This window comes from Zymoseptoria tritici, chromosome 9, assembly GCF_000219625.1.
Source record: "Zymoseptoria tritici IPO323 chromosome 9, whole genome shotgun sequence".
In the NCBI taxonomy this organism is placed as follows: Eukaryota; Fungi; Ascomycota; class Dothideomycetes; order Mycosphaerellales; family Mycosphaerellaceae; genus Zymoseptoria; species Zymoseptoria tritici.
This window is the reverse complement of record NC_018210.1, coordinates 485,953-511,340: the sequence shown is the minus strand read 5'-3', so window position 1 is coordinate 511,340 and position 25,388 is coordinate 485,953. Positions and strand designations below refer to the sequence as shown.

The 25,388-nt window shown below is 52.1% G+C and overlaps 7 protein-coding genes across 7 annotated transcripts; 4 read left to right on the top strand and 3 right to left on the bottom strand.

Moving 5' to 3' along the window:
• Positions 1–3,045: 3,045 nt before the first annotated feature.
• Positions 3,046–4,241, bottom strand: MYCGRDRAFT_95592 (uncharacterized protein; the record flags this gene model as incomplete). The annotated part of the gene is made up of 2 exons (XM_003849271.1): positions 3,046–3,922; positions 3,982–4,241. 2 exons carry the CDS (start codon positions 4,239–4,241, stop codon positions 3,046–3,048), a joined length of 1,137 nt encoding a protein of 378 aa, XP_003849319.1.
• Positions 4,242–7,538: 3,297 nt separating this feature from the next.
• On the top strand, positions 7,539–9,320 carry MYCGRDRAFT_95591 (uncharacterized protein; the record flags this gene model as incomplete). The annotated part of the gene is made up of 2 exons (XM_003849748.1): positions 7,539–8,908; positions 8,978–9,320. The coding sequence occupies 2 exons, from the start codon at positions 7,539–7,541 to the stop codon at positions 9,318–9,320; spliced, it is 1,713 nt and encodes a 570-aa protein (XP_003849796.1).
• Positions 9,321–9,919: 599 nt separating this feature from the next.
• On the bottom strand, positions 9,920–11,602 carry MYCGRDRAFT_95590 (uncharacterized protein; the record flags this gene model as incomplete). The annotated part of the gene is made up of 2 exons (XM_003849270.1): positions 9,920–11,293; positions 11,573–11,602. 2 exons carry the CDS (start codon positions 11,600–11,602, stop codon positions 9,920–9,922), a joined length of 1,404 nt encoding a protein of 467 aa, XP_003849318.1.
• Positions 11,603–12,284: 682 nt separating this feature from the next.
• On the bottom strand, positions 12,285–16,802 carry MYCGRDRAFT_95589 (uncharacterized protein; the record flags this gene model as incomplete). The annotated part of the gene is made up of 4 exons (XM_003849269.1): positions 12,285–14,037; positions 14,349–14,470; positions 14,988–15,045; positions 15,136–16,802. The coding sequence occupies 4 exons, from the start codon at positions 16,800–16,802 to the stop codon at positions 12,285–12,287; spliced, it is 3,600 nt and encodes a 1,199-aa protein (XP_003849317.1).
• Positions 16,803–17,686: 884 nt separating this feature from the next.
• Positions 17,687–19,498, top strand: MYCGRDRAFT_95588 (uncharacterized protein; the record flags this gene model as incomplete). Its single annotated transcript, XM_003849749.1, has 1 exon — positions 17,687–19,498. The coding sequence occupies one exon, from the start codon at positions 17,687–17,689 to the stop codon at positions 19,496–19,498; it is 1,812 nt and encodes a 603-aa protein (XP_003849797.1).
• A 949-nt stretch (positions 19,499–20,447) lies between these two features.
• MYCGRDRAFT_95587 (uncharacterized protein) lies at positions 20,448–22,873 on the top strand (the record flags this gene model as incomplete). The annotated part of the gene is made up of 2 exons (XM_003849750.1): positions 20,448–22,178; positions 22,394–22,873. 2 exons carry the CDS (start codon positions 20,448–20,450, stop codon positions 22,871–22,873), a joined length of 2,211 nt encoding a protein of 736 aa, XP_003849798.1.
• Positions 22,874–23,761: 888 nt separating this feature from the next.
• Positions 23,762–25,273, top strand: MYCGRDRAFT_95586 (uncharacterized protein; the record flags this gene model as incomplete). Its single annotated transcript, XM_003849751.1, has 1 exon — positions 23,762–25,273. One exon carries the CDS (start codon positions 23,762–23,764, stop codon positions 25,271–25,273), a length of 1,512 nt encoding a protein of 503 aa, XP_003849799.1.
• Between the last annotated feature and the right edge of the window lie 115 nt (positions 25,274–25,388).

Sequence of the window (25,388 nt, the reverse complement as noted above, 5' to 3'; positions counted from 1 at the left end):
GATCCCCCGCCGCTTCGACTAGTAGCTGTCGGGCTTATAGAATCTTCTCGTTTACAGGCGTGCGAGAGAGTGTTTGTTTCTTTCTAAGAGAAGGGCTACGAGTCGGGGAGATACTAAATTCAAAGGGGTTTTGCCTTTTCCTAGGTAGGAAAGGAATGCCGGTTCTTTTTAGTAGTTCCTCTAGCAACGGCAGGGTTTTAAGAGACTTAAACGTAACTTCCTCGTCCCCTCTAGCCGTAGCTTTTGGAGTCTAAGGGGCTAAGCTTGCGTCTGTTATTTCCGTCTCGGTAGACATTGTCTTGTTGTTATTGTTTGTTGTTTAAAAAGAGGCTTAGCAGTCTTACGCTAAGAGGGCTGCTTGTTCGTCTCTATTTCTAATTGCGTTCGGGTCCTAGCCTACTTACGACACTAGGGCACTCTTCTCCCTACTATATAAGAGTATAGGAGAAGGTATACTTTAAAGAGGAGAGAAGAGATATATAAATATACCTCTGCTTCTAGGAAGTACTCTAGCCTATAGCAACGTGCGTCTTTATAGCAGGCTTTAGAGGCGTTCTGCGGGTAGCTGTAGTAGGTTCGGGATAACCTTTGTCTCTAGGGAAAGGTAGGCCTATACTCTATATAGAGTATCTAGCTATACAGCTAGTACTACTACTCTAATCCCTAGAGGTGCAAATTCGTCCTTACTAAACTACACTGCTCCTTTAGCTTCCTCTCTCGGCGGCGTAGGACAACAGGTAACTCTAGTGTAGAGAGAACTAAGTATATATATATATTTGTGTATCCTGGGAACACTGCTCTTGTTTAGCCTTTAGCTCTTTCAAAATTCGACCAAATCAGGCGTTTGATAGCTAGAATAAAAGCTCTCGTCGAGGGCTTTTAAACGGGCTACACGGCGTCCGAATCGGCGGCGTATTGGTTGTGTTGTGGTGTGTTAAAGTGTTGTAGTATAGGTTGTAAACCTTCCTTGTGTAATGCCCTAAATAGGGAATATTCCGAGTATAGGGGAGGTAAGGTCGGAATAAGGTTTCGGAGGTGGGGGCCAAATCCCGGAGTTTAGCAAAATTTGCACCCCAAAGGGGGCAACAAGGTGAATCTTTAAACTCTAGTAGCGGCGTGGGTTTTGAGGGCAGCGGGGTAAATGCGGGTTCGTTAGAACGGCCTTGATAAGGGCTTTCGAATGGTGCGTGTTTGGTGATAAACGGGTCAATATTGGGTGTGCAATGGAAGTGCGGATGTCGATGTTAAAGATCTATAGTTAATATAGCTATAACTCCTTCTATTACTTTTCGTAGTAGACTTATAGTAGTCGCTATACTATTAATTTAAAAATTTAGATTTTACGTTCCCTCTAAAGAGTAATACTTACCTTTCGTTAAAGATCTAGAGTCTATATAGCTATAAATACTTATATTACTCTTAGTAGTAGACTTTTTATAGTAGCTATCTTAGCGATATCTATAATTAGAAGCTACGTATTACTATAGGAGTAATACTTAGTTTTTTTAAATATTATAGAGCTATTATAGCTATATATACCTATATTACTCTTAGCAGTAGATCTCTAGTATACGCTATCTTATTAATTTAAATAATTAGATTATATATCCTCTCTAAAGAGTAATACTTTGCTTATATTAAAGGCCTAGAGCTAATATAGCTATATATACTTATATTACTCTTAGTAGTAGCTTCTAACACTTCTAATAGTAGCTATATTACTTAGTTATATCTTTAGTTTCTATATTCGTTTTAAAGAGTAATACTTAGGTTTTCCTAGAGGTGGCTGTTATTCTAGCGATGCGGTCGCCTTCCTCACTCGCTAATACTGCCGCCAACTCTTCGTATAACCCGCTGGATGGGCCGATACGTAGCGCTCCTAGAATGCCTGTGTCGTCCATCTCCTTATGCTGCTCGTAAGACATAGCGTTAACGAATAATCGCACTGAAATCGTCGTTCGGCGCAGTAGGAAATCGGATAAGTGTCGGCTGTGCGCTAAATCTTGAAGTAATGAGCAAAACGTAAAGTGGCATGCGGGACAACCTTAAAATTCCATTGTCTTCCGCGCATGTGACGCTAACGATGCTCCCAGGTGCCGCGCTGTCATTCTCGGTGTTTTCTCTCGGTTTTCGACAACAAAGCCCAATAAGACGCACGCCCAACCGCTTATTCGCAAGCAATTACCAAAACTGCAACAAAGAAAAGACTTACATTACGGTTCGTTAATAGGCCTTAATTACAGTTGTGTGCTCCATCAAATCTAACGTCGACATAGCACGAGGCTCTCGGCATCTGCGTAATAGCAAATTCACCCCGCAGCGATAAAGAGCTCCAGCTAGAACGCGAGGCGTTAAAGCGGGAACTACTAGCATAGAGGGCCGTCAGGGATAAGGAGGATTAGGCATCCTAAGCATAGTCGGCAAAACGGAAGGAGTTGGCGCGCAAAGAACAGGAAGCCGAGATTAAAGCCGAGATTACGAGACACGCTACCCACAACACAGACTCGGTGGATTACGCGAGGGCGGCTAAGGAAATTGTTTTGGAGGCGTTCCTCAACACAATTAGGGCATTACCCTCGCAAGCATAGAGGGGTGAGGAGGTTTGTTTTCAGACTCAGACCGTAGGACGTGTCTTTGGCGGGGGAGACGGCATCGGCGGTGGTGCGGTGAAGGGAGACGAGCGGGGAGAAGAGGATGGTATGGCGGAGGATGTTGAAGGGGGAATGGAGCGGATTGTGGAGGGTTTGGTTTTGCGCCGGGTGAGGGGAAAAGCTGTGCTCGTAGTAATTTCTTAGTTGTTGACTCGGAGGGGAACCGAGCCGGTAAGGATTGGGGAAGACATGTTGACGATAAGGCAGGTTGGATGAATGGAAGAGGTGCGGTGGTGCTTTCTGTATTGCATCGTTGTCCGCAATTCGCCTGCATACAGACACAAAGATCAAATCGCATAGCTGCCCGCCCGGTGCTTTTCTGGTTATGACGCTGAAATTCGGCACAAGTATCAGTCTCGCATGCTCAGAAGGCAGCTAACGTCGGGATACGCTTCTACTTTATCCCTTTCAATCGCTTAGCCACTTTCTCCTTCGTTTCCGCCTCGACCGCCATCTGCCATTCTTCGAACTTCGAAATTACTTTGACCTCGTTCCTTTCGTCGGCCGGATGAGTATCAATCTCCGCGTCTTCTTTCGCAGCAATTGCAATGGCCTCTCTGGAAGGATTCGAGCTCGGGGTAGGCTGCCGGTCTGCATCTAGTGCTTCGGCTTTTCGTTTCTTGGCACCTGCAGATGCGAAAGCACCGCTGCTTTCCCGTATATCTTGATTCCGCAATGCTAAAGTGGAAATTGCGCTCGAGCTCTCTTCTCCGCTAGAAGCCGGTCCTTGCTCCCGAGAACTATCGAGCTTGTGTGGAGTATGTCCGGCTTCGACGAGAGGAGGCGGCGAATCTCCGTGCTGCTGTGTGTCTCCTGTTGCGATTTCTCGAAGCAACTGTCCAGTACTGACTGTTTCCCCACCCACATACAAGGGGATGTCAGAAGGTGCCCCAGCTGTACTGTGATCACGATTGTCGCCATCTTCAACAGACATTACCGGGTCTTGGTGTGTGTCAGATAACGACAGCTTCCCGGTTCCATCACCAGCTTGCTCTTTGAGCAATACTTCTTGTTTGACCTTGCGTCCACTGACGCTTCCAAACCTGCGTTCCACGGCCTGAGTTTGCACTATTTCGTCGCCGCCGACCTTGGTAACAGCGCCGAACATCTGGATGAGCTTGTCGCAATCGGCTGGGACGCCAGGATCGTTGGAGGTGAAGAACACTGCATCGAAGCCTTCGGTAGCACGTGGCGGGGGGAGTCGGTTCTCGTTCGCTTCGGCGACCTCGACCCTAAGACAAATCTCCTTCGCATCTCTGACCCAGGCACCGCTGCGATTTCCCGGTTAGTAGACGACTAATGAGCAGAGGATCAGGGTACCTAGACTTACGTCGTATCATCCACATGGGCCGGTGTTATGAGCCTGTGAGAGACCTGCCATTCGCGATCGGATCCACCCATGCGTCGGAGAGCGTCTCTGACGAAGATGCCCAAAGGGCCGTTGTTGGAGCCGACAATAAGGATTTTGTCGTTGGGGTTGAGGTTGGCTGCGCGGACGATTTGCTGTAGAATATCGATTCCGACAGTGACGGCGCTGAAGTCTCTCTCGAGGGAGCCTTCGGTGGTGATGTTTGGAGTGATGGTTGCCATGATAGGAGAAGTGCGGAGTGATTGCTTGGAGTTGGTGAAGATGATGGAAGTTGGAGGCTGGGAGAGGTGCGGAGTGTTTGTTTGAAGGTGATGGAAGTTGGAGGAAAGGAAGAAGCTTGGTTTGGTGAAAGGCGGACGTTTTGTGGACAGAGATGGACCGTGCGCTGGTCTCGTGGAAGGTTGCATGTGGTGACTGGGATATTCACGTGCATGTGGGTAATTGGTCGTATGTGACATCGAAGATGCGTGAAGAAGTGGGCTCACTCCCTGAATGTACAGGCGGCCTTACACGGACAATGACTACGAGAGGTATGACGGTAAATGAAGGGTAGTAGGAGCATTGGAACGGTTACATTGTGTACTTCCACGATCAGTGCTTTACGATGATCCGTGATAGACCCGTGGGTTTGTTCAATCTTGCAACAGCGCCGACCAGATATCCCTCTCTCCGCGTCTGCGCGGAACTCGTTATGCAGCGCATTTGAACCGGTCAGAATAGGGTCATGCCACGTCCTGCAATACTGCGTGGGTACTTGGCGACAACCAGTCGAAGTGGTCGTCTCAAGGTCGAGCATTCGCGAAATGTTATGGCCGGGTGATTTAGGATCAAGGAGTCCTCTTAAGAGAAAACAAGGATGGGAGCTGTAAGTGATGATTATGAGAGGGCGGTTTGGCACGGGAGGGGAGCATTCATTAATGGAAAAATAGCGCATGATTTGCGCATGGTGGGAAGCTGGTATAACGGCTGTGTTCTGGTTGTGCTGCTGAAGTCTGCTATCGAGCGGTGACTACTGTCCATTTCGACTGCACTCAGAGAATGACGTTGAACATGCGTGCTGTTTTCCCGCGGGCGTCACGTCCTCTGTCCTGCCCTCGATCCATACCCTTCGTCGCTAGCCTTGACTATTTTGGGCGATGGCAATAAGAAGTGCGAGTCTTGCCTCCTCCCTACTTCCCTAAATCGTTAACCGAGTACACCGCGGGGAAAGCGAGCTCGAATGCGAGGAACTTGATCTCTCATTTTATCCCCTGAAAGGCAATTCGGACACTCCCATTAAAGTCGATCCGGCGAATGCTGTTGCGACTATCCGCGCGTGGACACAGCAAGGCCAAGACGAACCATGTCATGTCCCACCAATTCGCCGCAGTGTAGCCCTTCTAACATGATCCATGGATCAACGAAACACAACAGCCCAATCCCCCGTAAACAGACCCTCCGAGATGGGGATATTATCCCAACTTGGAACCATTTCGAACTCAATTCCCCACCACGCTTCGCGCAGAACCCTCAGCTTCATATCTGGCTCCGTTTCAACACTTGATGGGAGCTCGGGCCCGTCGTAAACTCCCCCCCCCAGAGTTCTGCTTTGATTTGCCGACGAGCATGGGGCCCAATTGCGCGCAAGTATTCGCCATATACGCGGCGATTGTTGACGAGATGGCACACGCTCCGGAAACGAATCTCGATCTTAGTGTTGTAGTATTGTAGTCGTAGCTCGCTTCTCAATCTTGAGCAGACTTGAAGGATCGCAGGCTGCTTTGCGAGGCAAAGCATTGGGAGTGTGTCCATGCGGCATGGCGTCGATTCCTCGATGACAAACTTGCCAATACGGACCCAGAGCTCATCCGGGAGGTCAAGCAGACGGAAAGCTGGTTGCTGGTGATCTTGTCCGGCTGGCGCTATGGCCGTCGGGCCGCTCATGAGGTGCTCAGACATAGAACTGCCATTGTCATTGGATGGACAAGATAGCTAGAAGAATGTCAACCTCGGGGCATTCAAGAGTCGAGCAGTGGCAACAGAGTCCCTCGAGAGGTTGTCTGTGTTTACGCCTTCAGGAACGAGAAGACGACTTAGAAGATTTCTGCGGAGACTGAGTTGATAGTTACGCCGACATTTCTCCTGATCAGGTGCGGCGAAAGCTTAATGAAAAGGTACTTGTGGGTTCTTGACAACCTTCCCGTATCGTGCCCTTCAAAGCAGTTCCGTCCAGCCGAGCGCAATGTTGCATCTTGACCTGACTAGCGTCGTCTGATACCTACGAAAATTTTGAGACGCTATCAGGCGTGCATTGAGAGTACAGCGGGCAATTAGTGTGTCCTCTGCTTCTCAACCATTCTGTCTGGAGCTTTATCAGTATCGTATAGTCCTGTATCCATAACAAAGAGCCAACGTACAGAGTTCAATCGTGAAAGACAAAGCGATCGCCCAATCCGGCGATCACCTTGGAGCATCGTCAATGCTATCTTTCCGAATGGACGCAAAGAAATCTCTGCGTGGGCATGCTCCTATCAAGCTCGAAACACTGGGCAGAGAAATAAGAGGAAAGAATAGTGCCGGAACAAAGCCAGATTTGTTCAAGGTATATGTAGGAAAAACTTCTGACGCCTCCATCGCATGGGTAAAGCGGGCAGCTTCATCTTCTATCAAGAGCTTATTCTAGTTCCGGATGATGACCGAATGGTAAAGCCATGTGATGTCTTTTTTTCGTTTGACAGCAGAGGTCCGCCAAGAGATTCAGGGGCGTCTGGGTTCGATTCCAATATCAAATCGGCTTGCTCAGGATCGAGCATTTGTTTTTGCACTCTGTACTCTCTATAATTAGCCGTTTTAGATTTCATAGAGCGGCCTTAAATAGCGATCCACCCCCAGTCTCGGACCACGCTGCAGGCCTTTTCCTCTTCCAAACTTACGAAGGCTTGGTTTCCTTTGTTCCCTGCCAACTGTACCGTCTCCTGAAGCTGCGCCGTAGATCCGATAGCCAGAAATATGCGATGCCTACACGCCGTCTCCGGGCTTCACTGAATATTTCACCCGATGTTACCACGTCAGCGCTGTCGTGAACTTCAAGCGCAGATGCACCTTTGACATCTGCCGAAGATTATCCGACTGTCACATGCCAGCATGGGACCCTTGCATAAGTGGTAGGTGAACGATACCTGGCTGCCGAGCGCAAAAGATTTCTCTCCCTCCTATGACATATTCTCCATCATCATTGAGACGCGAACCAGACATCATCAACATCTTCTCCAGTCGGCTCGACAAGGCTGCCGAGAACAACAAGGTGTACCTGCAGGCTTACTGCGCTCAGTGCGCGCCTCTCGACATTTCTTGCGCCCATTGACGCCCCCAGAATCGCATCGAAGCCTACCGCACAAAGGGAATCCGATCCTGCAATCCTCCTTCAAAAGCGCGTCACTGCGTACAGCTCAAGCCGCTCATCTTGCTCAGCACAATAAACCTCTGGTCCAGGTGACACACCTCGTCAACATCGCAGAAGCCATACAGCATCCACCATCATGCCAAGTCTCCTCGACCTTCCGGACGAGCTTTTGTCCGTCATCCTCTCTCACCCGCCCCCACCCGATTCGACACTACCATCATGCTTGCTCCCCAGAAGCTTCTCCGACCACGAGTTGCTTGTCGCATCGTTTTCGTTCTATCAAAGCCTGGCACAGACCTGCAAGCGCATGCTCTTCGTCGCGCAGCCACTCCTCTACCAATCCCTCGCCCTCAACAGCCTCCGCATCGACGAATGGGACGACCGCTCCATGGACCACTATCCGGACACGCATCTACTTGCCCGTACCATGTGCGAATCACCGCACTTGCGGACTTTGGTGCGCAAAATCAACATTCCCAAGTGCGCAGCACTGGAGACGGGCCGATACTTTGAGGACACTCCCATCGAAGATGGATTCCGCCAGGTGCTTCGCCCGATTCTGAGCGGATATGGAGACTTCTTTGACCTGCTCATGTACGGTCTGGATCAGCGTTGTGGCGCAGCAGACGCTGTCGTTGTCATGCTCTTGTCGCCAAATTTGGAAAAGGTGACTCTGAATTGGAGTGGAACCAGGCAGTGTTACCACAATGCTCGCTTGGGAAGTGATTGTCAGATGGCGATCGTGGGCGAGGCCTTGCGCATACTCTCTACGACTCAAGTTCCTGGCCAAATCGCGCCGAGGCCGCTCCTGACCCTCAAACACATGAGTGTTGATGGCTGGCAGGAGAATCGACACTCCCGCCACCTTGCAGATCATGCCTCGCCGGACATTCTCACCAACATCATGCAACTTCCTGGTCTACGATCAGTCGAAGCGAGGTATCTCGAGCCCAAGAACTTTTATCCCGATATCATGCAGACCCTCGAACCTGGTTCGAGCGACGTCAGATCACTCAAGCTATCGAACATGTCGCTTGCAGCCCCCTGGCTCAAGAACATTGTGAGGAGCTGCCGCGGACTCGAGATCTTCTCGTACGAGGCGCAGAAATACGATTGCACGATCGACTTGGATGCAGTGCGAGACGCCCTCGTTGGTCAGGAGAACACACTACGAACGCTCTGCGTCACAAATTTTACTGGTGGGCAGCAAAAGTGGACGACACGGTCTTCACTTGGGTCCCTGACCAGCTTCGTGTATCTGACACGATTGGAAGTGGAAGAGAGTGTCCTCGTGGGGCAGCATGGAGACATGCGAGCTTGGAGCGTCGTGGACATGTTGCCGCCGACGATCAAGACTTTGGTTCTCCACACCTCCAGGGCCGCCAGCCGTCTGACAGCGATCGTCACGAACCTCGCTCCACTGCAGAGTAATGCACTCGATCGTCTCATCATCTCGTGTCCACTGTACCGTGTCGAGTACGGGCAATCCAACGACCTCAACAATTCGTACGCTAGGCTACTCTACAGGTCAGAGCCGCTAGTCTTCTCCGACATCGTCTCTGTACGAGTCGTCAGGGTACTTTGGTCGGATCACATGACAGTCACTTTCTCCGGACTCCAAGATGTCGGCTGCGCAGATCTTACAGACTTAGCGGACGGACTCGCAGGAGGCAGGCTGAAGGCTCTGATTAGAGAGCAGATGTTGAAGACCTGGGATCGTGAGGTGGCTCTCGGCGAGGCCCTTCTAAGTGTGTACGATGGGAAGACTGCGCCCGGAAGAGAAGTCGTCGAACCGGAAGCGGAGGTTGACTTTGGCGATGCGCTCTCGAGCTTGTTCGAACTTGTCGAGACAGGTCCTGAAGCCTATCTTAATGGGTCACTTGCGGACCTCGAACACGGAAAGAATGCGGACGAGTAACTGTCTGGCAGCGACAGCAAAAGAAAGCTTGAGGTAGGCTCAAGTTGGTCAGCCTATCTGGCAACAGCACAGTGCATGAGTCCTTGCGCAGAGAACTGGTATGATTCGCAGGAGTATTTCCAGTGCAGAGATCATGGCAGAGACAGCAGTAAGTCTGTACATAAAAGCGTATTTGAGTCTGTTTCTGTGTTTCAATGATTCGAAATCGTGTACCGGGCGTCACATTTCTCAGGATCGTCCGCAGTAGTGAGTCCTGAGATCTGAAGACCATCCAAGAGAAGGACGTCGACGGAATGCAGAAAGTGGACAAAGCGCAAAAGAACAAAGCTGATCTTGAAGATTTCTTTGACGTTGTTGCAAAGGCAGAGTCGCCCTACCTGTATGAAATACAGACGCCGCTGTCCAGGTACCCTCATCATCCCGTTGATCCTTGCGCGTCTTGTCGCAGGCTCTTCAATGGATCCCTCGTGCGCTTTCGGTTTCTTCTTCAGAGCTTCATCAGCATCCTAGCCCATCTTCCTGTTGGTTACGCCCCCGTTCGCCTTTGTCGCCTAGCCAACTTCCTTTCCGCCTGTCCATCGATTGGATGAAATTTGCAGTCACAGGCCTTCCGAACGCTGGGAGAATGATTGCTCCAGGAATAGATCTTGAAGCTGAGTCTGAATGATCGTTTCCACCCCCTTGAGTCTGATGGTCGCCGACAAATGTTCGAGGCTCAGTTCTGGCCACGCTTGCAGATCCCAGCATGCCAAAGAGATTCGCGCAGTGACATAGTCGGCCTTTCTGTCATGGTGTTGCTTATCCCAGCCGATGGAGAAGAGTCGATCCATACTTGGCATCTCATCGGCGCGAGAGAGTAGGTCGCGAACCTGCTTATCTGCTTTCGACGCAGGAAATGAAATCTCCAGACGCTGCAGACCGCGACGACGTAGCGGGATGAGTGGGAGCATCAGGTCTGGAAGCGGGGACAGGTCGCTTTTGGAGTGAATCTTGATGTGCGTGAGACTCGCTGGCATGATCTTGGACAGGAAATCCCTCGGTGGTCGGAGTCCAGGAGTGTGCAGATACAGCAGCGTCCAATCGATTTCGAGATGACTGAGCTGCTTGAAGTCCGAGAAGCTCATAAAAGGCCGATATCTCCACATTGGATCGACCTGATCGTCGGAGTAGGTGATCGAGATGGACCTGAGGGAGTCCTTCTGGATGCGAAGGGCGCTCTCAAGATCTTGTGTCGCCATGTAATCCGCAGCCTGTATGCTTTCATAGCGATGCCAGAAGTGCACGTGTCGGATCTCGTAGCGGAAATCCCGCAGAGCATCACAGGTCTCCAGTACTTTCTTCATCAATTGCACCGACGGCTGTGATTGCAAGATCTCTAGTGAGTCGAGTGCAGCGGGACCTTTCACGAACGGTCGTGTTGCTCGCGTGATGTCAGAACTTGAGCACTCAGGCACACCACGCATAGTCAGCTTGCTCAGGCCGGGCAGGCTCATGACTGATGCCAGATCTCGCAATGATCCCTCGGGAGTGGGTTCGCCAAATTTGACCATATGCCGATCGCGGTAGTCCAAGCCGTCCAGCTGCACACTCTTTAATTGTGCAAAGGCGCCCGCAGCGAGCTTCTTGTCTGACCAGATCGCATGTAGTGCGCGACCCCATCCGTTGTGCATTGGGCAACGGCACACGAACATGGCAGTAGTCTGCAGCACTATTGATCGAAGCTGCGTAGCCAGTACCAGTAGAAACATGACTTCAGCTCCACCACAAGGCTCACCACGTGCACGGTCGATGAGCTTGTTGAAAATCTTCGTGTTGTGTAGTCCAGTCCTCAGCTTAGCATGAAAGACTTTGGCCTCTGTACTGTCCAGCGTCTCGCTGATTGGGTCAATCGGGCCCCAGATGTGTCCGCCGTGTGGCGAGTCCGCCGCGCATGGAGTCGCGATGACGTGACGGATCAAGAGGGCCAAACATGGCTTCGTGCAGAGTGTACGTACAAGTTTGTTGAGTGATGGTCGGCCGGCGGTGTCGATGTTTATGCGCTCATAGAGGAATGGATTGGTTGCAAGATTCAAGCCCTTGCACGTCAGGCTTAGACTGTGGAGAGCTCGGTTTCCGAGTGATTTGCGCTCGTCAATGCCCTTGTCGCTGCTGATGATGGTGAGGATATGTTCGTGCAGTTCTGTTGGTAGCCGAAGGAAGCCAGGTGTGCTTTGCGGGACTTGCGGAGTCTTGATCGAGATGGAGGAGCTGACGAGGTCGAGAAGACCATCGAGTGTGTTCATGGTGTCGAGTACGCACAAGTGTGCAATGTCGTCGGGCTGGTGCCGATGCGCTGCCGATGCGCTGCGGTTGATGCACTGATACCGATGCGCTGATATAGGCGAAGAAACGAACAGTCTCGAGGGGCGAGTTGGTGTAGGAGTTAAAATTCGTATGCGTATAAGGTGGTGGAACTCTGACAGAAGCCGAATGAGTCAGCCAGTTGGTAACATTCACCTGAGATGCTTGGCGCCGCTAAATTTCACATGCTTGCAGCTGGAAGTCAAATCAGGATCGGCGTGAATTGAATGTAACAAAATGGGTGTAGTTGCCACCTGCTTCTAGAAATACAACGGTAAGACACCCTTTTATGACGATCGTGCTCGAGAGACAAACTTTCTATTGTTTGCTGATGGAGAACAAGGAAGGAATGGCATAGTCAGTTCAACATTGGAATAGCAGCTATGACACGTGGATAATAGCTCGAGTTCCCCTATCTTCAACATCCTGGGACGAGACCGATGCGTAGCCCTCGTGTTGATCGCAGCTCCGGCAGCGCCGACTACTGAGATCTGTCACATTGCGCTTAACCAAACGCGGGAAGGCGAGTGTTACTGATGACACTGGTCTGATATGCTATACTATTCGCTGGGTGTTCAAATGCTCACTCACTTCGCTGTGATACCGCCAATGTTTCATGCCGCCTCACGGAGCCTCCCTAACTGCAGGTGCAGATCCCACATCCTCGATAATGTCACCTCGTTGTGACCCAGCTAGCTCAACTGCGAGGACAGTGCTTTCGAAGTTCTCCATCAAAGCCTCTCCGAGCACACTATCAGAGTCCCAGATATTTGGTAGCTGCAGCTCGACGAGCCGCTTGATCCCATGTCTCCGGGTCTCGACCGTGAGACGTGTCAAGCCATCCTGCCATTCCTGCAAGTCCCAGGTCTGCAGCTCGATGCGCTTACCACCTGCACGATGTTCAAGGACCAGGAAGTATGGCCGATGACCACACGTCATGGTTTCCGCGTGCCGGAACATGTGCATGTACTCAGTATTGAGTCTCCGATGGCCCCTATACTCTTTCCAGTACAACGGGAAACTGATCCGCAGGGTGTCAAGACCTTGTGGTAGGAGGGAGTCCAAGCGGAGGAGCATGCTGTCAAGCTTGCTGATATGTCCAAACGTGTCAATTTTCAGGTTTCGCAGACTTGCCGGCAAGAGACGGGTTAGATCATGTTCTGCAAGGTTCACGTCTCCGACCAATAGTTGCTCGTCCACTTCCAAGGTCGTCAGGTTTCGAAATTCGGTCCAGGAGGTGGAGCCCGATTCCGTGTCCCACGCTTCGCCCCTATTGCTCGGATTTGAGAGGCAAAGACAAACCAGAGACTCCCGATGTTGCAGAAGTATTAAGCTCAGGATCGGTACGCTCACAGATTCAAGCTCAGTCGAGGGGTCTTCAATGGCGTATGCAAATCTGCTCAATTTCTTGCAGCCCGTGATCAGCTCATCAAGCGTATTTTCGTGAATGTCCGACTGTATCAAGCTGAGATCGGTGATAGTACTCGCTCGTGCCATACTGCACCATCTGGCAATCCTGTCGGATGTGACACCTCGCGCCGAGAGCGTCTGTATCGCAGGTAGTGTGCTCCCTGCGTTCAACAAGCCCGAGGTAAACATCTGTTTTTCGCGGAAGTCTGCGCCGTGTCCGGTGAACTTCAAGTACTTCAGCCTCGTGAGTACACCGTGACCGACGATCGTTCCAATTTGTGGAAGCCTCAGGGCGAGCAAGAAGTCTTCCAGGAGCTTTGTTGGGGCATTCCAAGACCGTACGAGGCGATCGGTGGAGGGTGGCTGGCATTCACGGTGATGCGAGTTCATGATCCACAAAGATGCCAATCGAGGCGCTTTTAGAATGATCACAACGAGATCTGCGTGCGCGCATCTGCGATGAAAAGCCCTCAAGATGTTCTGAAATGCCATGGACACTTCACATAGCGGCATGATCATATCTTCAAGTGCCTCATGTACGTGGTAGTGGGCGTCGAAGTCCCGCTCGCGGCAAGGAAGTGCAATGATCGATCGAATAAGGAGACCAAGCCAAGGACTCTCGCAAAGCGTGCAGGCGAGTAGGTGAGATGATGATGCTGATTCTGTGGTTTCCCAGTTTCTAACCACGATGTTCCTGTAGAGGCAGGACCGGGCAGCGAGTGAAAGCGGCTTGCAGGTCAAGGCCAAGTTGTAGAGGTCCCGGGTTGAAGTACGGTGAGCTTGGGGTTCAGGAATTGTTGACGAGTAAGGCGCGCTGAAGCAATCTGCAATAGACTCGAGGAGCTCTGCAGGCAGGCCTGGTAGACCATTTGTGGCTGTGACAGGGACTGCCGATGGATTTCGACAGGCCCCGTCGCTGGATAGTCGATCGCCCTCTCCTGTGTTTTGCATGTCCATAACAGTGACGCTGTCTTGAAATGTAGTCGATGATGTTCGTGTGAGAGACAGTCAAGCGCGAGGTATTGGAGGCCTTCGAGCGTCGAAGCTGATGGCGCTGTGGGGTAAGCAGGTCGTTGATTAGGTATATACTTGGTCGGCGGAAGGAAAGCTCTTGATGTAGGTCAGATCTGCTTGCTCTGCAACGTTACTGTATTCACGCCTGAAGTACTCCAATCGCCCACTCGCCTTCAATACCACATCGTGAAGTCTGCCTCATGATCGTAGTTCTGCCCTCGTAGAGGGTCTGATCGTCAAACGATATGCATACTTGCTGCACACTTAGCTTGTGCGATCATAGCACGGCGCAATTGTGAGTCCAGTGCATGAGCGAAACTGCTTCGGTCCGATGTTTGTTGTACGAAGCGGTTGCTACATGGTAACAGTCGCAATCGTGATGTTCGCTAAATATCAAGTAGCGGCTAGTGCTAGTGATACAGCGTACCGTGTGCATGTGGACCATTTTTTCGGTCAGCGTGTCGCGGACAAAGAGGAAGTCGATCATGGCGAAGACCGGATTTGGATGGACAAATATTGAACGTCCATGAATAAAGGGAAGACAAAGTTAAAAGCGAGGCGATGCATTCTTTCACCTCAGATACGTAGCGAACGACTTTCCGTGCTGATGCATTGTGAGCCTGGTCGCCCGTTGATCAAGATACAGCAGCGAGCCAAGAGTTTCGCACTACAGTGACAATGTGTCTTCTCCTTTTGATTCTCAACCAGTGACTGATCATCTGCCGCTCAGCACATGTGCATGGAAGTATGAACCGGTTTTGCAAGATCTCCAGCTGATCAAAGCTACCTCAAAGTACCATGGTCCGTTCCAGGGACTGTGAAGAACACACCTCCGCTAGAAGGAGAGGACCTACTTCATCATCCCGGGTAACGTGCAAAGGTTGACAAAGAAATCGATCGCACTCGATTCCAGGAAATGTGGGAGCGTGCCACAGTCTCATCCGATCTCCTGGGCTCCGACCTGGCTACTGTGTGTAACGATCCCCTCTCCCACTCTTGAGAAGAGTGACCATTCTGTCATTCAACCTCTTCCAATTCTCAAGTTTTGTACTTCTGTGAGCCCTGTCGTTGATCGCGTATGAAGTCCGCGACTCTGTTCTCGATGAGACGCTGAGCCAGTCGCTCGAGTTCCGAAGCACCCCAGAGATTCAAGTCCCAGAAAAGCATTGAGATGCGCTCTTCTCCACAGTACGACCCATAGCCGAACGAATAGCGCAGTATGCAGCTCGGGTCTCTCTTGAAAGTGCAAAACATTGGTGCATGCATCGTATTCAGCTGATAATGTCCGTTGATCATGAACTCCTCCCAATATACAGGGAATGTAATCTTCAGGAACTCCAAGCCGCGGGATCGAAGTGGACTGAGCTGAAGTAGGATACGGCCGAGGGTCTGCAAGTCGTTGTATGTGTGCACTACCAGCTTCTGCAACGTACGGGGGAGGATGCTGGGGATATCGCGAGTGTTGTGCGCCAGACTCCCGCCATGTCCGACCAGGAGATGCTCTTCGATCTCGAGACATCTAAGCGTACTCAGCTCGGCGAGGAAGCCGATCTTGGGTTGTCGACGAAACACGTAGCCATGATTGGGCAGGTTCGTGATGGTCAAGGTGTGAAGCGTATCGCTATGACCAAGAAGTGCGCCACGAAGAGCTTCGATGGCAAGAAAGGGACCGACTGGGGGTTTAGCATCATCGCCCCAGTGGTCGACCTCCAGTCGAAAGTCTTCTAGGCCAGAAACAGATCTTACTGCATTTACCACAGTGCTCGCAAACACTTGTGATTGCGTGAACGTCAATCTCTTGAGGTCAGTGCAGATCTTGCCGTTGAATGATAGGCCGGGACTTGGATTATGGTCGACGTCGACAATTCCCCGCATCTTCAGCATTTGCAGACCAGGCAGCTCGACAACTCCAAGCATAGTACATGACAAGCCGCTTGGAGCAGAAGTCGAGTACCCGCCCTCGCCCACGTACTTCATCCCATCAATTTCGATCTCTTCCAGTGCAGCGTATGATCCGGCTGGTCGCCGTGCCAGGCTAGTTCTCGACCATAAAGCTTCCAACAAGTCCTGACACCCTTTCCACCATGGACAGTTCTTGCTTCCCCACGGCTCGATCAACACTTTCTTGGCCCGAGTAGCAAGATTGAGAACGACCATAGCCTCAAGTCCACCGCAGCTGCCCGTCAATTCTGTGAATTCTCCTTCGAACCATGGAAGCTGCTCAGTCACGGAAACGTCTCCTTGAAGCTTCCAGCGCACTTTTGAATCCAGAGGTAATGAGTCCAGGACTTTCTTGAAGTCTTCCTTATCCTCTGGATTGTGTTCTTCAAGCGCACCGACTTCATCGTGACAGTGGTCGGTCCGGCTGTACTCGCGGCCTTCCTTCTGTTTTTCCATCTCTCGTCTGTGCAGCGAAGTGTGGCGGGCACACCAGCGCACCGTAATCTCCTTGATGATAAGAGCCAGCTGTGGCGCTTTGCAGAGCGTGCGTGCCAGTTGACGAGTCGAGTCCTGGTGAAGTTCGAAGCTGTTTAGGGACACACTGTGGTACAGCTGTTTGCGAGCGGCGGGCAGCAGCGTCTTGCCCGAAAGACAGAGCGCCTTGAAGGTCTCCATAGCGGCGAATTCATCTTCACATCGGGCGCCACTTTCTGGGCGGAGACGACTGAAGATCTCGTCGAGGACCTCGGGCGGGATGTTTTCTATCGCGCTCGACATGGTGATGTGCTTGATGGCGGCAACTCTGTTGTTTGCTGGTGATACTGCTTCAGCGCGGGATGGCGCAGGCGTTGAGGTGTGATAATATGTTTCCATCCAAGACAGAAAGTTAGGGGAATGTGGCGGAGAATTTTGCAGGTCGAGAAGAGCTGGGGGAAAGGGAAAGTGACGTTCTGGATAATTTGGCTGTGCGCGGCTGAATCACAAAATCCAAGTCGCAGATTACACGTGACTGAACTCCTCCGTTTGTGGCGGGGAAGGAGATGGGCTGCTCAACTCTGATTGGGTCTTCGCAAGCGGAGCGGGCATCTACGGGGGGCGTCTACGGGTGCTTACGACACTGGAACACTGGATGCGAGCTTAGCAAACTGAGCAAACATGTCCGTAGACTGAGAGAGCTTGAATTTATCTCGATGTTACAATTGCTCGATTGCACTGTTACAGCGTCTCTTACCTTGATCTATGCTTTGAGCTTCATGACGGGGCCAGCTTGAAGTCGCGGCCAATTTCCGGACAATGGCAATAGACTCTTACGAAGAAAGTTCGGAACTCTCCAAGCTCCCATATCGCCAGGACTTCCAAGTATGTGCCTCTCATCGTGGTCCGGGGTGATGCAGATCGCCACTTGGAACATGTGATGATCGGCAGCTAGCGCAATTTGAAGTGAATTGGCTGACTCAGCGGCAGAACTGGTCTGTGCCTACCAGTACCTTATGCTCAATTGCTTCAAATGCTCTAACCTTGACTCGAAGATCGCCATCAAAGTCAATCTCTCAGTACGCTCATCGGAGACTCTACACCGCGCCAGCTTGGTTGCGCCATATCTTGATTTGACTGGCTCGCCCGTTTCCCACGCTTGATCTCTGGACTGGCCCACAGCCGGCATGGACGCGAACGCGAGCGCACTCGGGATGTCGCAGTCAGCTGCGGGCGTGCGCTCATCTGCGCTGCCTGCTATCTCTCCAACGACTGTCCCGATGACAAACTCGCTCCTCGACTTGCCGCCTGAATTGATCGACTACCTCATCGACACGATGACCATCGACCACCCTAGCCAATCTACGCGGAGTGCTTTCAACGCGCTCTGCCTCACCTGCAAGGATCTTCTCCGTGTAGCGCGTCCTGTGCTGTACAGCTCCGTGTATCTCGACCGGCCCAACAGCCACACTACCACATCCACTCGCCGACTCGCGCACACCCTCTACACAGCTCCGCATCTGGCTCTACTTATTCGACATATCTCCACTGCCCCTGCTAGTGAGTCCACTCACAAGTCACGCGACATGCGCCGCTTCATCTACCGCGAGAGTACCGCCCGGCAAGAAGAACTTTCGGGGTTCGAGGATGCTTTGAGATCTGCAGTGCACGGCAAGGCAGGTTCATCTGCGATGGAAGCGACTATTGCACAAGGCTATGACTTTGGAGTTCTTCAAGTTGATCTACTGTACGTGCTGTTCATGGCAAGGCACGCTCGCTCCGTGGCAATCCCAACAAGCGGTCTTTTCTGGCCCGCTCTAGGTAGGGACTGGAGCGAAGTTGACATCACCATGCCATTGAGACTGTTGTGGTCGAAGCAGAATCTTCAACATCTCCCTGCAGGCAGTCTCATGAACTTGAGAGAGCTCAGCATCAACGCTAAAGAGTACATGGTTTCTTGGGCAAATCGTGAGGCGTACGATGTTTTCCAACCACGAGGAGACGTGGCCATGCTTTCCGCAGTGATGGAGCTGCCGGCGCTGCGTCGGCTGTGTGCCAAAGGCTTCGCAGCCCAAAGGTCACCCGCTGTATGGCCGCTTTCCAAGGCATCAAGCACAGTCCGATCCTTGAGCCTCCTGCAGTCCAAGCTCACGCCGACGATGCTGACAACGGTGATCGATACCTGCGCCACTCTGGAAGAGTTCTTCTACGAGATTGAGCGCACCGATGCGGAGAGGTGGACTGAAGAAGATCAAATTGGCGGCACTTTGGCTCTACACGACGCTCTCTACCAGCACCGCGACACTCTGCACACACTTTCGATCACCCATCTCGCGATCCGGGACGCCCTTTGGAACCAGGACCCCGCAGAATTCCCCTTACATGACCTTCATAATCTGACAACCGTCGAGATTGACATGTACCTGTTGCTTGGAATTCGAAGAAAGACTTGCTTTTCAGACGCTGCGCGGGACATCCCGTGTAGCCTGCGAGACATGACTGTTCATACAGACTGCCTGCTGGAACATCTGGTCATCTTCGTCAACGAGCTTGGCACTCTCCAGCATAGGGGTCTGGAAAAGCTTCAAATCACCTTCCGCAACACAGCCGTCATGAAGTACAGTCGGTATACCGAGCTTCGCGACACAGAACTCAATGCTCCTCCAGCAATTCCGAGCAGCAGCAAGCATCGCTTCCGCGTGGGAACTGGGGAGATCTGGGGACGCTTGATGCTGACGTTCGCGTGTTGGGAACTCCAACAATGGTCAGTCCTGGAAATGAATGTTCTGATGTCGACAGTTCGCTCCAGGGGTCTCAACGGTCTGATGGAGCTCCAGAGGCCCGACGTTTGGCAGCTCGACTGCGTCCTCGGCGAAGCACTCCTGAGCGCACGCGATGCTGAAGAGCTGGAATGGGACACAGCGGCGAAGGCCATGCTGATTGACTTTGGAGATACTTTAGTGAACTTGTTTGGCGGCGAGGCGGATGGGGGAGTGTAGCTGGGCCTGACATTGGCGACGCAGTGTATTGCACAGAAGGCAGGTGGAAGACTCAGCGAGATGAACTTTGGTCCGACTGGTGGGGCGTGATAGATTGGCAAGATCGTTGAGGTCTGGCGTTTGGGATTGCGACAATAAGCAATGCGGCATGGGTTGCGAATGATTTCTCTGCGGGCTCAATCAATGGCGTAATATGAGATAGTCGATGCTGAAAAGTGTTCTCGCCGACTATAGTAGTCCATTCTCTGCATACACCTTCACTGCTCGCTCTAGCCATGGTCATCATGTTTTGGATGTCCTGATATCGGCTCATTATACAACGTCTTTGTCCCACCGGACGTCCACCTCAATGCAGCGAATACGAAAGACTGGGGTTTCATTGTTGTTCTGAAGTTTGCGTCGCAGAATACGGTCTTCTGCAAACAATGCTCCATCTGCTGTTCATCTCCTGCGATCGATCTCTTAGGTCTCCTCTCGTCAAAAGTTGCGAAGCTTGCCGGACGTACGAAGCCTCATGGATGGTTCAATTTCCCCAAATATGCCCGCGGAGAACCCCGGCGGCGACACATATACTCAGCCATGACTACAAGCAGGAGGTTTTATCAAACTTATACCACATACAGACAACACAAGTGCAATATTTTTCGAAGATGTCGCCCTTCTCGGCGTTCCGGGTTTGGTGCTTCGGAGGGCTTGGCGAAGCGAAGCTGCCGATCACGTGCAAGCCCGTAGGTGAATGTTACGTGAATTCCAGCAGGCTACGCTAGCGAGCTTCTGTCTTCGATGTATGCATCCAATCCACAACTTCAAAAACTCTTCTCTTCCTTTCGCAACATCGGAACACAGAACTTCAGGTTTCGAAACGCCTTTGCGCAACTACAGCCTGCGCACGACCTCCACATCAACGCTGCCTGCTTGCGCACTCACCACCTCGACTTTGTGCTGCAACATGGCAGAACCAGGACTCGAAGCTTCGTCGTCCACGGCGCTGCCTCCCTTCCTGCAGCTGCCAGACGAACTCATCACCTCAATCTTCCAGCTCATCCCAAAAGACATTCTTCCAGCCAACAAGCCCTCAGCCCAGCACCCCCACCTCGCCAACTATCAGACTTTCTCTTCCCTCGCACGCATCTGCAAACGCTTCTCCATCGTTGCTCGACCTCTACTCTACACCTTCATCACAACCGAACACGTAAGTTGGCGCGTATCAGAACGGGACTGGTACACCGACGAATCCGTGGATTTGCACCGGCTGGTCCGCACTCTCTGCGAAAAGCCATACCTGGCGCGGTTCATTCGAGGGCTTCGACTTCCGGGATGCAGGTCGCGCCGTTGGGAGCACACGCCGGTGGTGGTGAATGGAGAGCTGTTCCGCGAGACGATCGTGCGCGTTGTGGGAGGCGGAGAATTGTGTGAATCAATCATGCACGCGCTCGAGTGGGGCTGCGAGGCGGCGTACGTGACGATCCTGATGATGTTGGCGCCAAATGTCAAGAGCTTCGACATGGACTGGCAAGACGATGACCGTCATCGATTCCATGGCGGGTCTGTGGGCAGGGACTGCTTGAACAAGACTGTGAGCGTGCTGTTCCGCCATCTTCAAGCTGCGCGGGCGAAGGAATCAATCCCGACCATCGAGGACATGGGATTGCAGAATTTGCACACGTGCAATCTCCAAGACCTCTCGCCTGCTGAACTCGCGAGCATCATCTCTATACCATCGCTGCGCACAGTCAAGGCGAGCTTCTTCCACCGGGATCCAAAGTGGCATGTTGTTCCAGAGTTCACCGCTGGACCGAGTGGGGTGACCTCGCTAGAGTTGACTGACTCGATGGTGGATCCTCGCTGGATGGAGACGATTGTTAGAGGCTGTCGAAACTTGCAGAATTTCACTTACAAGATTGTCCAGCCTCCGAATTTGAGCCAGCACCACCCGCAGACGGTAAACCCAGAAACGATCGGGGCAGTCTTGGACGGACTTCAACACTCGCTGATGACGCTGCGAATCATCGACGCCACAGAAGCTGGCTACGTCTTCCACGCTTCGCGAGGCGCTCTTGGTTCACTGGCAGAATTCCACTGCTTGACCGATCTTGAGATCGACGAGGAGGCCTTTTTCGGCATGCCTGACAACACGTATTGGATGAACCGCATCGGATACATTCCACCAGACCTGGACTTCTTTCCGCCGAACTTGAAGACTCTCACATACCACACGTATGCCTGGGCACACTGCGTTCCGGATCTCCTTTGGGATCTGGGCGAACTGGCAGACCGCGGACTCGATGAGCTCATCATTTCGTGCCCGACAGACAAAGAGAACAGGTTCCGGCCGGACAGGATCCTGAACATGGACTACTTCAAGCCCGTCCAGGAGCTCATTGGGAAGCCTGATCGCGGCGAGGACCTTCTCATCAAGCACCGCTACGGCTTTGACTTTAACAGCGGGAGGGATCGTATGGACTTTCAGCTTCGGAGCCTTCAGACACGCACATATCCCAACGTTCGGGAGACGGCTGATATGCTGTGGGATCATGGCGTGTGGGGTGTACTCACGTACCAGGCTGAACTTCCGCAGGTCTGGGAGGACGAGACCGTATATGGCGAGGCTCTGACGAGCATGTTCGAAGAGACGGACGGCGCAGATGAAGGAGAGACGGTTGCAAAGATTGCAGACGTGGTGGCCTCGTTATAATTGGGTCAAGACGGGAAAGCTGCTAAGGAGTCGACCGAGTGAACGGAATAGCTGACGAGGGACGGCGCAGACTTGCGGTGAGATGAATGGAGAGCGCAGCATGCATTTCGAGATGTGAAAGATACGGTATACCGGGTTCGGAACTCTCGGAGAGAAAGCGACTTGGGTGTGTGAAAGCGAATGAATTCTCTCTTTCCAAGTTCAACGCCTTGACGACCGTCGAACTCGACATGCATTTGCTGGTGGGCAATAATGGGCAGACTGTCTTCAGTGAAGCTGTAGGAGATTTACCCATCAAGCTGAAGAATCTCACCATCCACACCTACCTTCATGTATCCGAACTCGTCATCTTCACCAACCAGTTCAACAGCCTCAAAGCCAAAGGCGTGGAGTCTTTCGAAGTCACCTTCCCGAATATCTACATGTCTTCAACCGGTGACTTTCTCTACCGCAGCAGCCACGCTATGTTCCGCAACGTCGAAAACATGTCGAGCAAAGGTCGGCGTTTCTTCCTTCGGTACGAGTCCTACAAGGGTGGCATGAGGGTGACGTTCATGTGCTGGGAGCTTCAGCAGTGGTCGGAGTCTGAGTTCAACCACTTGATATCCTCGATCGCTGGCGGAAAATTGCTGGTTTGGTCGACGCTCAACGTCCTGATGTCTGGGAGGATGAGAGCGTGATGGGCAGGGCCTTTGGGAGCATCTTGAAAGGCGAAGGGGTGCAGGACGGCGGTGGTACCGATTGAACAGTGAGCTCGGGATGGGGATGCTGGGCCAGTCCACAGAAGTCTCTGGGATCATGGTTGTCCAGCGAAACATATCTTCGCTCGAAAAGCTATGGCTCATTGTTTTGAGGCTTTGAATTGAGATGCGATGGCGCGGTAAAGGTCTTGATGTAATGATATATTGTCGAAAGCGGCGAGTGCTGATGACTTGCATATGTTGCTACACTGCAAATTGCGCTCCGCAATTCCGCAGGACTCGTTCTTCGAATGCACGAATCGAGCTACAAACTGACCTCAAGCACTCTTAAAAATGTCATGCCGCCTTTGTATCTGGGGGAACCGATGAATGTAAGACGATTCCCTCCTACATGTCCCATTCCTCTCATCTTTGTACATGGTGGTGTAAATAGTTCTTTCTGGCATGTGAGGATCGACAACTAGCGTTGTCTCAAAGTGAATTGGCTGACTCATCCTCCCAGCTGCAGGTAGCCGTATCAAACGAGACTTCAAAATTGCCTTCGAGCAAACGTGAACTCAATCAAGACGCAAAAACTTCAGCTCTTGACCAATCTCCACGTCCTGTTGAAGCAACACACGCCGCTTCATCGCCAGCATCACTTTGCCATATCGCCGGGATTGCGTGACATCTGACTGTCCGATCTATACCGTTGGACACTCACAAACAGAGCTTGGCAGCGTATCATTCCCGGAAATGACCTCAGAGACGTCGTCTCGTGCGCTCGTTATGCCCTCGCCACTACAGTCCACTGCTCCATCGCCCGTCAAGATGCCGCTCCTGCTTCTTGATCTTCCGCCGGAGTTAATCGATCACCTTCTCGTCATCATGGCCGCAGACAAATCCGACGGATCTTCGCGCAGCGCTTTCCTCGCACTGTGCCTCACCTGCAAGACCCTTCTCCGCGCAACCCGGCCCCTCCTGTACGCAGAAGTCCATCTCGACCGGCCGACAGCGGAGGGCTGTGCGCTCACATCGACTCGCCAACTTGCGCGTACGCTCTGCGCAGCACCTCATCTTGGACTGCTGATTCGGAAGATTACTTCGTCGCCTCTATTGGAGTCTTGGGACCAGCTCTACGATGTGCGTGACGCTGTGCATGGAGAGCGCGATTCCGCGGACTTGTTGCAATTTGAGAAAGTCCTGACGTCAAAATTGCACAGCGAGGCCGATGTTGCTTCATTGGCAAAAGCCTTTGCCACGGGCTTCGATGAAATCTTGGGATTCCGGCCTGATGTCTTGGTTGTTTTGATGATGTCGACCCAGGTCGAGTCAGTGGCTATCCATCAAGTCGGCGTTTATTGGAACTCAGGTCGAGAGGAAATGGCCGTCGGAGTGCCGTTGGTAATGTTCTGGGCGAGGAAAAACCTGCTGCACCTTCCTTCCGATGCATTTTCGCATTTGACGGAGCTCAAGATCGACGGACTACAGCTATGCGAAGACTACGCGAGTGTTCCGATGTGCAAATTCATGTCACCGGAAGGGTCTTTGAGGGCCGTCCCAGCAGTCATGGGCCTCTCGTCTCTTCAGCGACTTGAAGTCAGCGGTGTCTCTTGGAACATGTCACATGATAAGTGGCCGCTGGCCAAGGGGTCGAGTTCGATCAAGTCATTGGACCTTTTGGACTGCAACCTGAACTCTCGTACAATCACGGCTCTAATCGAGACCTGTAGTGTGTTACACGAGTTCAGCTACGCAGCAAGAAGCCCACGCATACAGATGGAACGAATCGGTCAAGGGCCATTTGACTACCAAGTCGGTACCTTGGCTTTGCACGCTGCCCTCAGCCCACACAAGGCCACCCTGCGCGACCTCACGATCATCAATCTCGAAGATGAGGGCCGCCTTTGGGATGCGAACGACGAGTTCTCCCTATCAGGCTTTCACAGCCTTACGTCACTCGAGATCGACTTGCAGCTCCTGGTCGGAAACCAAGGACAGACCAACATCTCCACTGCTGTCCGATCCCTGCCCTCCACCCTTCGAAAATTGGTCATCCACGTCTACTCCGTATCGTTTCCGCTGGAAATTTTCATCAACGAGCTCAAGACCCTTCAGCACCGAGGTCTAGATCGCTTTGAGGCCACTCTGCCTCCCAAAGACAATTGGGGAGGCAGCACTTCAGACCGGCAATTCTTCGAGATAGTTTATGATCACAATAGTCGTTACGATCCTGCGTTCGAGCGATATCCTGTCGTGTTGAACGTGGGCGATTATCGCTCTTGTCATAGGGTCATCTTCCGCTGCAGAGGCTTGCAACAGTGGTCGGAGGAGGAGGTTGAGGCGCTCGCGGACGCCTTTCGGCGTAGAGACGTGAGCAGCATGGAGGTTCTGCCATGAACGGTATTCTCGAGATGGTGCTGTTGAGAAGGAGATAGATCACTGAAAGAGGCTCACCAGCCTTTTCAACAAAGCAGGAGTGCGGACGGGAAGGGCAGATTCAGGCATGCAGCTT